The sequence below is a fragment of the Oncorhynchus masou genome, chromosome 29 (genome assembly GCF_036934945.1).
Source record: "Oncorhynchus masou masou isolate Uvic2021 chromosome 29, UVic_Omas_1.1, whole genome shotgun sequence".
Lineage (NCBI taxonomy): Eukaryota > Metazoa > Chordata > Actinopteri > Salmoniformes > Salmonidae > Oncorhynchus > Oncorhynchus masou.
The window spans coordinates 82,542,198-82,557,308 of record NC_088240.1 but is presented as its reverse complement, the minus strand read 5'-3'; the positions used below and the strand labels follow the sequence as shown (position 1 = coordinate 82,557,308).

At 49.6% G+C, this 15,111-nt stretch overlaps 1 protein-coding gene across 1 annotated transcript in view; it reads left to right on the top strand.

Annotated features, from left to right (window-relative positions):
* The window catches only part of LOC135520771 (protein FAM171A1-like), a 58,409-nt gene that overhangs the window by 9,468 nt on the left and 33,830 nt on the right, over positions 1 to 15,111 (top strand). Inside the window, exons 2-4 of the mRNA XM_064946550.1 lie at positions 3,448 to 3,675; positions 7,471 to 7,563; positions 14,566 to 14,724. Coding sequence (XP_064802622.1) covers positions 3,448 to 3,675; positions 7,471 to 7,563; positions 14,566 to 14,724 — 480 coding nt within the window. The remainder of the gene's footprint in view (positions 1 to 3,447; positions 3,676 to 7,470; positions 7,564 to 14,565; positions 14,725 to 15,111) is intronic.

The window sequence follows — 15,111 nt, the reverse complement described above, 5'->3', positions numbered from 1 at the left end:
AGCTGCTACTTATTTCAGTGATGAAGTATGGCTAAAGTATCCTTGTTAGCCATTAGCACACATTACTGTTGTTTACATAACCTGCCAGACCAGAAATTTGTTTAGTGTTGGTACCAAGTCACCGTTTAGCTGTTAGCCAAGCTCCTTTATGAAACAAGCTGAAATGGATGTGTGTGCGTGCGTGCATACTCTGTTTTTAAAGGTTTAGCTCTCTTTTTCTGGTTGTCCTCTGTCTCTCTCTCTGTCTCACTCACACCGTTTGACTCATGCACAGTGCCTTTCGCCACAGTGGTAAAGGTTAGTGTTCTGGCCTGACCTGTTACCTTGCCAAGGTTAACTCACGCTCACTGAAACTAAAGTGTTCTAAATACTTGGATTTCTCTTGTGAAACTTGGGGTTTCACCATCTGTCTCCCATTCCAGAATACCCCTGTCTGTGTATGTGCAGTGCTTTCAGCTACCACTCTGTGTAGCATTTGGCAATGATGTTAATGAAAACAGTCTTCTGGTAGATGGAAATGCTTTCCCAAAAAACGTCTCAATGAAATGTTAACTACAAAGTAGCCTTGCTTCCCTGGCAGAATGGTATCAGGATTATTTCATCAATCCATTGTGTATTTCTTTTGTAAACTCTACCATCACATGTGGCTTCAAAAAACCTTAGGTGCTCACTGGAATTAAAGGTTATCTACACCAAAACAAAAACAATTTTCCACCAAAAACTCCCAGACCTCTGTTTTTATTTGTTTTTTTTCTATTAAAATAGTGCAATTTTGAGTGAACCTGAAAAAACAGGGGGAAACGGAATCCTGGAAAGACAAACGGAATTTAGGGGGAAAAAATAAAGGTAATCAATCACCCAACTACCTACCTCATCCCCATATTGTTTTTATTTACTTTTTTGCTCTTTCGCTCACCAGTATTTCTACTTGCACATCATCATCTGCTCATCTATCACTCCAGTGTTAATCTGCTAAATTGTAATTGCTTCGCTACTATGGCCTATTTATTGCCTTACCTCCTTACTCCATTTGCACACACTGTATATAGACTTTTTCTATTGTGTTAATGACTGTACTTTTGTTTCTCCTATGTGTAACTCTGTTGTTTTTTGTCGCACTGCTTTGCTTTATCTTGGCCAGGTTGCAGTTGTAAGTAACTGACCTACCTGGTTAAATAAAGTTAAAATTATTATAATATACAGTGGGGCAAAAAAGTATTTAGTCAGCCACCAATTGTGCAAGTTCTCCCACTTAAAAAGATGAGAGGCCTGTAATTTTCATCATAGGTACACTTCAACTATGACAGACAAAATGAGGAAAAAAATCCAGAAAATCACATTGTAGGATTTTTAATGAATTTATTTGCAAATTATGGTGGAAAATAAGTATTTGGTCAATAACAAAAGTTTCTCAATACTTTGTTATATACCATTTGTTGGCAATGACAGAGGTCAAACGTTATCTGTAAGTCTTCACAAGGTTTTCACACACTGTTGCTGGTATTTTGGCCCATTCCTCCATGCAGATCTCCTCTAGAGCAGTGATGTTTTGGGGCAACATGGACTTTCAACTCCCTCCAAAGATTTTCTATGGGGTTGAGATCTGGAGACTGGCTAGGCCACTCCAGGACCTTGAAATGCTTCTTACGAAGCCCCTCCTTCGTTGCCCGGGCGGTGTGTTTGGGATCATTGTCATGCTGAAAGACCCAGCCACGTTTCATCTTCAATGCCCTTGCTGATGGAAGGAGGTTTTCACTCAAAATCTCACAATACATGGCCCCATTCATTCTTTCCTTTACACGGATCAGTCGTCCTGGTCCCTTTGCAGAAAAACAGCCCCATGCTTCACAGTAGGTATGGTGTTCTTTGGATGCAGCTCAGCATTCTTTGTCCTCCAAACACGACGAGTTGAGTTTTTACCAAAAAGTTCTATTTTGGTTTAATCTGACCATATGACATTCCCCAATCTTCTTCTGGATCATCCAAATGCTCTCTAGCAAACTTCAGATGGGCCTGGACATGTACTGGCTTAAGCAGGGGGACACGTCTGGCACTGCATGATTTGAGTCCCTGCCGGCGTAGTGTGTTGCTGATGGTAGGATTTGTTACTTTGGTCCCAGCTCTCTGCAGGTCATTCACTAGGTCCCCCCATGTGGTTCTGAGATTTTTTGCTCACTGTTCTTGTGATCATTTTGAGCCCACGGGGTGAGATCTTGCGTGGAGCCCCAGATCGAGGGAGATTATCAGTGGTCTTCTATGGGACCTCAATCCCATAGAAAATTTGTGGGTAGAACTGAAAAAGCGTGTGTGAGCAAGGAGGCCTATAAACCGGACTCTGTTACACCAGCTCTGTCAGGAGGAATGGGCCAAAATTCACCCAACTTATTGTGGGATGCTTGTGGAAGGCAACCCAAAACGTTTGACAAAGTAAACAATTTAAAGGCAATGCTACCAAATACTAAATGAGTGTATGTAAACTTCTGACCCACTGGGAATGTGATGAAAGAAATAAAAGCTGAAAGAAATAATTCTCTCTACTATTATTCTGACATTTCACATTCATAAAATAAAGTGGTGATCCTAACTGACCTAAGACAGGGAATTTTTACTATGATTAAATGTCAGGAATTGTGATACTGAGTTTAAATGTACCTGGCTAAGGTGTATGTAAACTTCCGACTTCAACTGTATATGCCTAGGCTATATCATAGGCTCTGTTCTAGGATTCATTTTCTGTTGGACTGGACATTGATACACTTCATTCGGTTGTACGCTGTTCAGTTGGTTCATTTTCAGATGAAATGGGACTCGTTAGAGATTGAAGGCCAACTAATTACAGACAATTAGAGTGACGAGCCTGAGTCTGTGTGGTGCATGCTTACTACTGGTGGAAAAAGTACCCGATTGTCATACTTGAAGTAAAGATAATTTCATAGAAAAAGACTCAAGTAAATGTGAAAGTCACCCAGTAAATACTACTTGAGTAAAAGTATTTGGTTTTAAATACACTTAAGTATCAAAAGTAAAATGATAAATCCTTTAAAATTCCTTATATTAAGCGAACCAGATGGCACAATTCTCTTCCTTTAAAAATGTATAGCCAGGGGCACAGTACAACACGCAGTCATAATTTACAAATGAATAATTTCTGTTTATTGAGTCTGCCAGATCAGAGGCAGTAGGGATGATGACAAAGGATGGTCTTTTGATAAGTGTGTGAATTGGACCATTTTCATGTCCTGCTGAGCATTCCAAATGTAATGAGTACTTTGGGATGTCAGTCAAAATGTGTGGAGTAAAAAGTACGTTATTTTCTTTGGGAATGTAGTGAAGTAAAAGTTACCCCAAAAAAGTAGTACTTTCAAGTATTTAAAAATAAAGTATCTTATTTTACATCACTGACGCTTACTTAGCCGAGTGTGTAACTCTCGCACTCTCTCTGTGTAGAGGTGACTCTGAAGGTTCACCTGAGTGATGCCAGCACCCACCAGCCCCTGGGCGGAGCCACCATCGAGCTCTTCACCAACCACACCTCTGTAACCACAGAGACCTCTGCTGCCGACGGCAATGCCTACCTGCGTTTTCCCTACCGCCTTGGAACCCTGCTGGTTGTCACAGCAACCAGACAGGGCTACGTGCCAAATTCCGCCCCCTGGAGACCCACCAGACTGCCCGGTAGGTCAAAGTAGTCAAGTCTACTGTGTGTGTGTGTGTGTGTGTGTGAACAATCTGAAAGTGGTGTGTGAGGATAATGAGGGTGCCCCATTACAGCTTTATTATAATAAGTGACCCCCCCATTATCCTCACACAACACTTTCAGATTGTTCACACACACATGCTTATCAGCACTGGACAATTTAGGAGTGACAGAGAGGGGAAAGGAGGAGTGACGGAGAGGGGAAAGGAGGAGTGACGGAGAGGGGAAAGGAGGAGTGACGGAGAGGGGAAAGGAGGAGTGACGGAGAGGGGAAAGGAGGAGTGACGGAGAGGGGAAAGGAGGAGTGACGGAGAGGGGAAAGGAGGAGTGACGGAGGGAGAGGGGAAAGGAGGAGTGACGGAGAGAGAGGGGAAAGGAGGAGTGACGGAGAGAGAGGGGAAAGGAGGAGTGACGGAGAGAGAGGGGAAAGGAGGAGTGACGGAGAGAGAGGGGAAAGGAGGAGTGACGGAGAGAGAGGGGAAAGGAGGAGTGACGGAGAGAGAGGGGAAAGGAGGAGTGACGGAGAGAGAGGGGAAAGGAGGAGTGACGGAGAGAGAGGGGAAAGGAGGGAGAGGGGAAAGGAGGAGGGAGAGGGGAAAGGAGGAGGGAGAGGGGAAAGGAGGAGGGAGAGGGGAAAGGAGGAGGGAGAGGGGAAAGGAGGAGGGAGAGGGGAAAGGAGGAGGGAGAGGGGAAAGGAGGAGTGACGGAGGGAGAGGGGAAAGGAGGGAGAGGGGAAAGGAGGAGTGACGGAGGGGAAAGGAGGAGTGACGGAGGGGAAAGGAGGAGTGACGGAGGGAGAGGGAAAGGAGGGAGAGGGGAAAGGAGGGAGAGGGGAAAGGAGGGAGAGGGGAAAGGAGGAGTGACGGAGGGAGAGGGGAAAGGAGGGAGAGGGGAAAGGAGGAGTGACGGAGGGGAAAGGAGGAGTGACGGAGGGGAAAGGAGGAGTGACGGAGGGGAAAGGAGGAGTGACGGAGGGGAAAGGAGGAGTGACGGAGGGGAAAGGAGGAGTGACGGAGGGGAAAGGAGGAGTGACGGAGGGGAAAGGAGGGAGAGGGGAGAGGGGAAAGGAGGAGTGACGGAGGGGAAAGGAGGAGTGACGGAGGGGAAAGGAGGAGTGACGGAGGGAGAGGGGAAAGGAGGGAGAGGGGAAAGGAGGGAGAGGGGAAAGGAGGAGCGACGGCGGGGAAAGGAGGAGCGACGGGGGGAGAGGGGAAAGGAGGAGCGACGGGGGGAGAGGGGAAAGGAGGAGCGACGGGGGGAGAGGGGAAAGGAGGAGCGACGGAGAAAGGAGGAGGAAAGAGGAGAACTTTTGTCTGATTTTTATTCAGTCTTTGTTTAGACTGGTAGTCAATGCTGAGACCAAGGTCTCTTCATTTAGACAGGGAGCCAAATCAAATGTTATTAGTCACATGCTTCAAATACAACAAGTGTAGAACTTACAGTGAAATGCATACTTTCAAGCCCCTAACCAACAATGCAGTTAAAAAAAATGCAAATAAGAAATAAAAGTAACAAGTAGTTAAAGAGCAGCAGTAAAATAACAATAGTGAGACCATATACAGGGGGTACCGGTACAGAGTCAATGTGCGGGGGTACAGGTTAGTCGAGGTAATTGAGGTAATTTCTACATGTAGTTAGAGTTAATAAAGTGACTATGCTTAAATAATAACAGAGTAGCAGCGGTATAAAAAGGGGGGGGGGCAATGCAAATAGTCTGGGTAGCCATTTGATTAGAGTCTTATGGCTTGGGGGTAGAAGCTGTTAAGAAGCCTCTTGGACCTAGACTTGCCGTGCAGTATAGCAGAGGGAAGAATCTATGACTAGGGTGGCTGGAGTCTTTGACAATGCTGAAACCAGCGTCTCTTTATTTAGACAGGGAGTCCATGCTGAGACCAGCGTCTCTTTATATAGATAGGGAGTCAATGCTGAGACCAGCGTCTCTTTATTTAGACAGGGAGTCAATGCTGAGACCAGCGTCTCTTTATATAGATAGGGAGTCAATGCTGAGACCAGCGTCTCTTTATTTAGACAGGGAGTAAATGCTGAGACCAGCGTCTCTTTATTTAGACAGGGAGTCAATGCTGAGACCAGCATCTCTTTATTTAGACAGGGAGTCAATGCTGAGACCAGCATCTCTTTATTTAGACGGAGTCAATGCTGAGATCAAGGTGTCTTTATTTAGACAGGGAGTCCATGCTGAGACCAGCGTCTCTTTATATAGACAGGGAGTCAATGCTGAGACCAGCGTCTCTTTATATAGACAGGGAGTCAATGCTGAGACCAGCATCTCTTTATTTAGACAGGGAGTCAATGCTGAGACCAGCGTCTCTTTATTTAGACGGAGTCAATGCTGAGACCAGCATCTCTTTATTTAGACGGAGTCAATGCTGAGACCAGCATCTCTTTATTTAGACGGAGTCAATGCTGAGACCAGCATCTCTTTATTTAGACGGAGTCAATGCTGAGACCAGCATCTCTTAATTTAGACGGAGTCAATGCTGAGACCAGCATCTCTTAATTTAGACGGAGTCAATGCTGAGATCAAGGTGTCTTTATTTAGACGGAGTCAATGCTGAGATCAAGGTGTCTTTATTTAGACAGGGAGTCAATGCTGAGACCCAAGGTGTCTTTATTTAGACAGGGAGTCAATGCTGAGACCAAGGTGTCTTTATTTAGACAGGGAGTCAATACTGAGACCAGCATCTCTTTATTTAGACAGAGAGTCAATGCTGAGACCAGCATCTCTTTATTTTGATGGAGTCAATGCTGAGACCAGCATCTCTTTATTTAGACAGGGAGTCAATGCTGAGACCAGCATCTCTTTATTTAGACAGGGAGTCAATGCTGAGACCAGCATCTCTTTATTTAGACAGGGAGTCAATGCTGAGACCAGCATCTCTTTATTTAGACAGGGAGTCAATGCTGAGACCAAGGTGTCTTTATTTAGACAGGGAGTCAAGGTCTCTCTTCCAGGTGAGCCCTGTATAGCACCACAATACACATCAAAATACAATAAACACATTTAACTACACATTCATATACACAATAAAATACACAAAAAGCAAAACACATTCTTCTGTAAAAAGGTCCCTTAACAACCATCTGACATGACCTAGAGACACCAATTCCTCCCATTTGAAAGTGTATTGTAGATCATTCCACACGTACGGTGCAAGGAAATGAAAGGCTGATGGACCTAACTCTCTAGACACCAAAGGAGTCTCCAGAGTTAACCAACCCCGTGAACAGGTTTCAGAACTTGTCATTTTAAGTCTTAATAGTGATGTTAGCTAAGGGAAGTTGGGAGTTTGTGGAGCAGGGCTTTGTAAACAAAAAGACTGTAGTGACTCTACAGAGAACCTTTTGGTGAAGAATACAGTGTTGAGTAATTAAACTGTCTCCTGTGATAAAACGAAGGGCGCTATGAAAAACACCATCCAAGGCTTTAATAGTCCAGGCAGATCACAGAGAATGGAAAAGGGAAAGCTAGAGATTTAAACTAATCAAGTAAGATCTTTAAAAATAAAAATAAATCTACAAACCACAATGCTAGAAAATAAAGAACCCACTAGGTTTAGAATGAAGTTGAGAGGAACACAAAATTCAATAGTTGACCTTTTATTAGTGAGAATAAAAATGAGCCACAGGGGGGGTTATTGTGATGAATAAATGAGTGACTGTGGTGGGTCCCATGTGGCTCAGTTGGTAGAGCAAGGTGCTTGCAACGCCAAGCCTCTGCTGAAATGTCAAAATGACTGAAATGTGTGTTCCAGTGTTTTCCTCTCTCAGTCTGGAGCTGCTACCAGAGAGAGCTGCCACTCTGATGGTGTATGAAGACCTGATACACATTAACTCTGGATCCCAAGGTGAGAGAGAGAGTGTGTACTTAGACACTGTCCCTGGCCCAGTGACCTCACACACATTAATAATGAAATATGTCCACCCCTTTAAAACATCTCTCTAATGAAAGACCCGCGCGCGCGCACACACACACACACACACACACACACACACACACACACACACACAGGCAGCATGTGTCCTCTGTTCCTCTGTCAATCAGTAAGGAGCAATTACATTAGGTAAGATTAAATTAGATGTGATCTTATAACATGTATCTTTGTCTGCCGTGTGTCTGATCAGTGTGCTTGTTTTGCTATGTGTGTCTGTGTTTGTCTTCAATAACCACACTCATTTAGTGTGTCCCATACCATCTGCTCTTCTCCTGCTCTGCTATCCTATCTGAGTGCGGTTCTGCTGCTGCTACTCCTTTAAATCTTGCTGACTGAGCTGTGTGTGTCCGTCCTCCAGGAGGGCAGGACAATCATGCTATGGTCTGGTGCATACAGTGGCCCCCATCCCCACACACAGTGTGTTATATCATGATATTTTGGGGGGGAAGAGAGGGAGTGGGGGGGAAGAGAGGGAGTGGGGGAAGAGGGAGTGGGGGGGGAAGAGGGGAGAAGAGGGAGTGGGGAGAAGAGAGGGAGTGGAGGGAGTGGAGAGAGGGAGGGTGAAGATAGGGAGTGGGGGGAAGAGTGGGGGTGGGGAGAAGAGAGGGAGTAGTGGGGAAGGGGGAAGAGAGGGGGTGGGGAGAAGGGGAAGGGAGGGAGTGGGGGGAAGAGGGGAGAAGAGGGAGTGGGGGGGGGAAGAGGGGAGAAGAGGGAGTGGGGGGAAGAGGGGGAAGAGGGAGTGGGGGAAGAGGGGGAAGAGGGAGTGGGGGGAAGAGGGGGAAGAGGGAGTGGGGGGAAGAGGGGGAAGAGGGAGTGGGGGGAAGAGGGGGAAGAGGGGAGAAGAGGGAGTGGGGGGAAGAGGGGAGAAGAGGGAGTGGGGGGAAGAGGGGAGAAGAGGGAGTGGGGGGGAAGAGGGGGAAGAGGGAGTGGGGGAAGAGGGGGAAGAGGGAGAAGAGGGAGTGGGGAAGAGAGGGAGTGGGGGGAAGAGAGGGAGTGGGGGGAAGAGGGAGTGGGGGGAAGAGAGGGAGTGGGGGAGGAGGGGAGAAGAGGGAGTTGGGGGAAGAGGGGAGAAGAAGGAGTGGGGGAAGAGAGGAAGAGGGGAGAAGAGGGAGTGGGGGTAGAGAGGGAGTGGGGGAGGAGGGGAGAAGAGGGAGTTGGGGGAAGAGGGGAGAAGAAGGAGTGGGGGAGAGAGGGGGTGGGGAGAAGGGGGAGTGGGGGGAAGTGAGGGAGTGGGGAGAAGGGGGAAGAGGGGGTGGGGGGAAGAGAGGAAGAGGGGAGAAGAGGGAGTGGGGGGAAGAGAGGGAGTGGGGGGAGTGGGGGGAAGAGGGGAGAAGAGGGAGTGGGGGGAAGAGAGGGAGTGGGGGAAGAGAGGGAGTGGGGGGAAGAGGGAGTGGGGGAAGAGGGGAGAAGAGGGAGTGGGGGAAGAGAGGGAGTGGGGGGAAGAGAGGGAGTGGGGGGAAGAGAGGGAGTGGGGGGCAGAGGGAGAAGAGGGAGTGGGGGGAAGAGAGGGAGTGGGGAGAAGAGGGAGTGGGGGGAAGAGGGGAGAAGAGCGAGTTGGGGGAAGAGGGGAGAAGAAGGAGTGGGGGGAGAGAGGGGGTGGGGAGAAGGGGGAGTGGGGGAAGTGAGGGAGTGGGGAGAAGGGGGAAGAGGGGGTGGGGGGAAGAGAGGAAGAGGGGAGAAGAGGGAGTGGGGGGTAGAGAGGGAGTGGGGGAGGAGGGAGAAGAGGGAGTGGGGGGATGAGGGGAGAAGAGGGAGTGGGGGGAAGAGGGTGAGTGAGGGAAAGGGGGAGAGGCTGGGAAGAGGGGATGGGGAGAACGGGGGAAGAGGGGATGGAGAGAGGGGGAAGAAGGGGGATGGGGAGAATGGGGAAATAGAGGGGATGGGGAGAGGGGGAAGGGATGGGGAGAATGGGGGAAGAGAGGGGGTGAGGGGTTGGGGGATGAGGGAAAGGGGGAGAGGCTGGGAAGAGGGGATGGGGAGAACTTGGGAAGTGAGGGGATGGGAGAAGGGGGGAAGGGTGCAATGTCCATTATAGATGGAAGAAAAGGGAGGGAACTCTTTGGAGGGGAAGAGGATGAGGAGGGGCTTTTTGGATTGGCACTATAACAGACCTCCTTCAAACTGGACATTCAGATCAATACCAGACCTCCTTCAAAACTAGACGTTCAGATCAATACCAGATCAGGTGTACTGAAGGCAGAGGATACACAGAGCTAGAGAAAACACACAGGCCCGGCTGCAGCGTTGTCTCACTGCCCAGGAATGTACACTCACCACAGTGGAAACACTATGACATCATCGCAAAGCCCCACTATACAAACTTCTCTATAACACACACAGTCTTGTTTAACTAACCTTGTGGGGACACAATTGATTCCCATTCTAAATCGTAATTTCCTTAACCCCTAACCATACCCCAACACCATCTCCTAACCCACAACCCCTTACCCCAATACTAACACTAATTCTGGTATTGCTGGTATTTTGGCCCATTCCTCCATGCAGATCTCCTCTAGAGCAGTGATGTTTTGGGGCTGTTGCTGGGCAACACGGACTTTCAACTCCCTCCAAATATTTTCTATGGGGTTGAGATCTGGGGACTGGCTAGGCCACTCCAGGACCTTGAAATGCTTCTTACGAAGCCACTCCTTCGTTGCCCGGGCGGTGTGTTTGGGATCATTGTCATGCTGAAAGACCCAGCCACGTTTCATCTTCAATGCCCTTGCTGATGGAAGGAGGTTTTCACTCAAAATCTCACGATTCATGGCCCCATTCATTCTTTCCTTTACACGGATCAGTCATCCTGGTCCCTTTGCCAACAAAGGGTATATAACAAAGTATTGAGAAACTTTTGTTATTGACCAAATACTTATTTTCCACCATAATTTGCAAATAAATTCATTAAAAATCCTACAATGTGATTTTCTGGATTTTTTCCCCCTAATTTTGTCTGTCATAGTTGAAGTGTACCGATGATGAAGATTACAGGCCTCTCTCATCTTTTTAAGTGGGAGAACTTGCACAATTGGTGGCTGACTAAATACTTTTTTGCCTCACTGTATGTGACCAATAACATTTGATTTGATTTTAGTTAGTGAGCTATTAGCTCAGTTATAGATTGTTTGTAGTCGGCCTAAACAAACCTCCGCCTAAACATCAGTGCCACAGGTAACTTCCACAAAGCTGTGAACGATCTGAGAAACAAGAAGGTCTTTCTATGCCATCAAAAGGAACATACAATTCGACATACCAATTAGGATCTGGCCAAAAATACTTGAATCAGTTTATAGAATCCATTGAATCCAAACATTCACAAAATGGGACAAACACCAAATTTAGACTCTGCATGGAGAATCCTGTAAAAATCTCCTCCATGTACAACGTAAAACACCAAATAATGCATGCAGAGCAGAATAAGGCCGATACCAGCTAATTATTAAGATCCAGAAAAGAGACGTTAAATTCTACAACCACCTGAAAGGAAACGATTCCCAAACCTTCCATAACAAAGCCATCATCTACAGAGAGATGAACCTGGAAAAAAGTCCCGTAAGCAAGCTGGTCCTGAGGCTCTGTTCACAAACAGACCCCACAGAACCCCAGGACAGCAACACAATTAGACACAACCAAATCATGAGAAAACAAAAAGAGAATTATTTGACACATTGGAAAAATGTAACAAAAAAACAGAGCAAACTATAATGCTATTTGGTTCTAAAGAGAGAGTACACAGTGGCAGAATACCTCACCACTGTGACTGACGCAAACTTAAGCACAGCTTTGACTATGTACAGACTCAGTGAACATATTTCCCTCAGATTACACAGACCTACAAGGAATTCGAAAAACAAATCAAATTTTGATAAACTCCCATATCTATTGGGTTAAATACCACAGTATACCATCACAACAGCAATATGTGTGACCTGTTGCCACAAGAAAAGGGCAACCAGTGAAGAACAAACACCATTGTAAATACAACCCATATTTATTTATTTTCCCTTTTGTACTTTAACTATTTGCACATAATGAACTTTTGAGTGTAATGTTTACTGTTCATTTTGTGTTTTATTTGACTTTTGTTTATCTATTCCACTTGCTTTAGCAATGTGAACATGTTTCCCATGCCAATACACCCCTTAGAGAGAGGAAGTGAGGAAGAGAGAGAGAGAGGGAGGGAGGAAGGGAGGGAGGGAGGGAGAGGGGGAGAGAGAGCGGAAGAGGGAGAGAGAGCGGAAGAGGGAGAGAGAGCGGAAGAGGGAGAGAGAGCGGAAGAGGGAGAGAGAGCGGAAGAGGGAGAGAGAGCGGAAGAGGGAGAGAGAGCGGAAGAGGGAGAGAGAGCGGGAGAGGGAGAGGGAGAGAGAGCGGGAGAGGGAGAGGGAGAGAGAGCGGGAGAGGGAGAGAGCGGGAGAGGGAGAGGGAGAGAGAGCGGGAGAGGGAGAGAGAGCGGGAGAGAGAGCGGGAGAGGGAGAGAGAGCGGGAGAGGGAGAGAGAGCGGGAGAGGGAGAGAGAGCGGGAGAGGGAGAGAGAGCGGGAGAGGGAGAGAGAGCGGGAGAGAGAGAGGGAGAGAGGGAGAGAGAGGGAGGGGGAGAGGGGGAGGAAGAGGGAAAGGGAGGAAGAGGGAAAGGGAGAGAGAGGGATAGAGAGAGAGAGAGGAAGAGGGATAGAGAGAGAGAGGAAGGGGGAGAGAGAGAGAGGAAGGGGGAGAGAGGAAGGGGGAGAGAGAGAGGAAGGGGGAGAGAGAGAGGAAGGGGGAGAGAGAGAGGAAGGGGGAGAGCGGGAGAGGGAGGGAGAGGGAGAGAGAGCGGGAGAGGGAGAGGGAGAGAGAGCGGGAGAGGGAGAGAGAGCGGGAGAGAGAGCGGGAGAGGGAGAGGGAGAGAGAGCGGGAGAGGGAGAGAGAGCGGGAGAGGGAGAGGGAGAGAGAGCGGGAGAGGGAGAGAGAGCGGGAGAGAGAGCGGGAGAGGGAGAGAGAGCGGGAGAGGGAGAGAGAGCGGGAGAGGGAGAGAGAGCGGGAGAGGGAGAGGAGAGAGGGAGAGAGGGAGGGGAGAGGGGGAGGAAGAGGGAAAGGGAGGAAGAGGGAAAGGGAGAGAGAGAGGGATAGAGAGAGAGAGAGGAAGAGGGATAGAGAGAGAGAAGGGGAGAGAGAGAGAGGAAGGGGGAGAGAGAGAGAGGAGGGGGAGAGAGAGGAAGGGGGAGAGAGAGAGGAAGGGGGAGAGAGAGAGAGGAAGGGGAGAGAGAGAGGAAGGGGGGAGAGAGAGGAAGGGGAGAGCGGGAGAGGGAGGGAGAGGAGAGGGAGAGAGCGGGAGAGGGAGAGAGAGGGGAGAGAGCGGGAGAGGGAGAGGGAGAGAGGAGGCGGGAGAGGGAGAGAGAGCGGGAGAGGGGAGAGAGGCGGGAGAGGGAGAGAGAGCGGGAGAGGGAGAGAGAGCGGGAGAGGGAGAGAGAGCGGGAGAGGGAGAGAGAGCGGGAGAGAGAGGAAGGGGCAGAGAGAGAGGAATTGGGAGAGAGAGGAATTGGGAGAGAGCGAGCGGAAGAGGGAGAGAGCGAGCGGAAGAGGGAGAGAGCGAGCGGAAGAGGGAGAGAGCGAGCGGAAGAGGGAGAGAGCGAGCGGAAGAGGGAGAGAGCGAGCGGAAGAGGGAGAGAGCGAGCGGAAGAGGGAGAGAGCGAGCGGAAGAGGGAGAGAGCGAGCGAGCGAGGGAGGGAGGGGGAGAGCGAGGGAGGGAGGGGAGAGCGAGGGAGGGAGGGGGAGAGCGAGGGAGGGAGGGAGAGAGAGAGAGGGAGGGAGGGAGAGAGAGAGGGAGGGAGAGAGGGAGGGAGGGAGGAGAGAGAGGGAGAGGGAGGAAGAGAGAGGGAGGGAGGGAGAGAGAGGGAGAGGGAGGGGGAGAGAGAGAGGGAGGGGAGAGATGAAGAGGAAGAGGGGGGAGAGAGAGAGAGAGGGATAGAGAGAGAGGAAGAGAGGAAGAGGGAGCGAGAGAGAGGAAGAGAGGGGAGAGAGAGGAAGAGGGGAGAGAGAGAGGGAAGGGAGAGAGAGAGGGGAAGGGGAGAGAGAGAGGAAGGGGGAGAGAGAGAGGAAGGGGGAGAGAGAGGGGGAGAGAGAGATGAAGAGGGAGAGAGAGATGAAGAGGGGGAGGAAGAGGGGAGAGGGGGAGGAAGAGGGGGAGAGAGAGAGAGGGTGGAAGAGGGGGAGAGAAAGAGGGAGCGAGAGAGGAAGAGGGAGCGAGAGAGGAAGAGGGAGCGAGAGAGGAAGAGGGGGAGAGAGAGGTAGAGAGAGGAAGAGGGGTAGAGAGAGGAAGAGGGGTAGAGAGGAAGAGGGGTAGAGAGGAAGAGGGGTAGAGAGAGGAAGAGGGGTAGAGAGAGGAAGAGGGGTAGAGAGGAAGAGGGGTAGAGAGGAAGAGGGGTAGAGAGGAAGAGGGGTAGAGAGGAAGAGGGGTAGAGAGGAAGAGGGGTAGAGAGGAAGAGGGAGAGAGCGAGAGGAAGAGGGAGAGAGAGGAAGAGGGAGAAAGAGAGAGGAAGAGGGGGAGAGAGAGGGGTAGAGAGAGGAAGAGGGGTAGGGAGAGGAAGAGGGGTAGGGAGAGGAAGAGGGAGAGGGAGAGGAAGAGGGAGGCAGTGAGAGAGAAAGAGGGAGAGAAAGAGGGAGGCAGTGAGAGAGAAATAGGGAGAGAGATGAAGGGTGGCAGAGGGAGATGGAAGGAACTGATTGAGTAAAAGAGAAAAACCATTAGAAAGCTGAGATGTAATATGGAGGAGTAAAAACAGTGATGAGAGAGAAGAGAAGGCCAGCGTCCATATGGCGTTCATCACACATCTTCCAGACATTCATCTGACGAGCTACAAGGGTTACAGGGGAGATGGACACTAAGGAACACTGGATCTAAGTGTGTGAGTGGTTCCTGACCTCCCCCCCTCTTTCCTCCCCAGGATCGAGGGGTCAGTCCTGGGTTCAGTTCCAGCGTCGAGCCCTGAGCCTCCCTCACAACTCGTCCTACAGCAATCTCACTGCCCTGCTGACTGTGGCCAACAACCCCAGCCACATCCAGCACTTCCCCTACCTACAGGGCCTGGGGGGCAATGGAACAGGTACCTCCACTGGGACTGGGACAGACTGGGACCAGACTTAGGTGGAATACACTCTTGGTACCATTCCATTGGTGCCGTTGTATCTGACAAACTCAATCAAGTATTTGACATATGGAGGAGGGGGATGAAGGGTGGGTGGGGGATGAGGGGTGGGTGGGATAGAAGACATGAAGGGCTGGTGGGGAGTGTGTGGTGAAGGGATGGATGAGGGGAAAGTGGGTGGGTGGAGATGTGGGGTGAAGGGACAGATGGGTGGGTGGGCAGGTTGGGTCAAGGGAGGGATCAGGTGAGGGTGGGGTGAAGGTGTGAGGGTTAGGGATGGGTGAGGTGAGGGAGGTGAAGGTGAGTGTGGGGAAGTGAGGGGTGGATGTGAATAAACACGACACC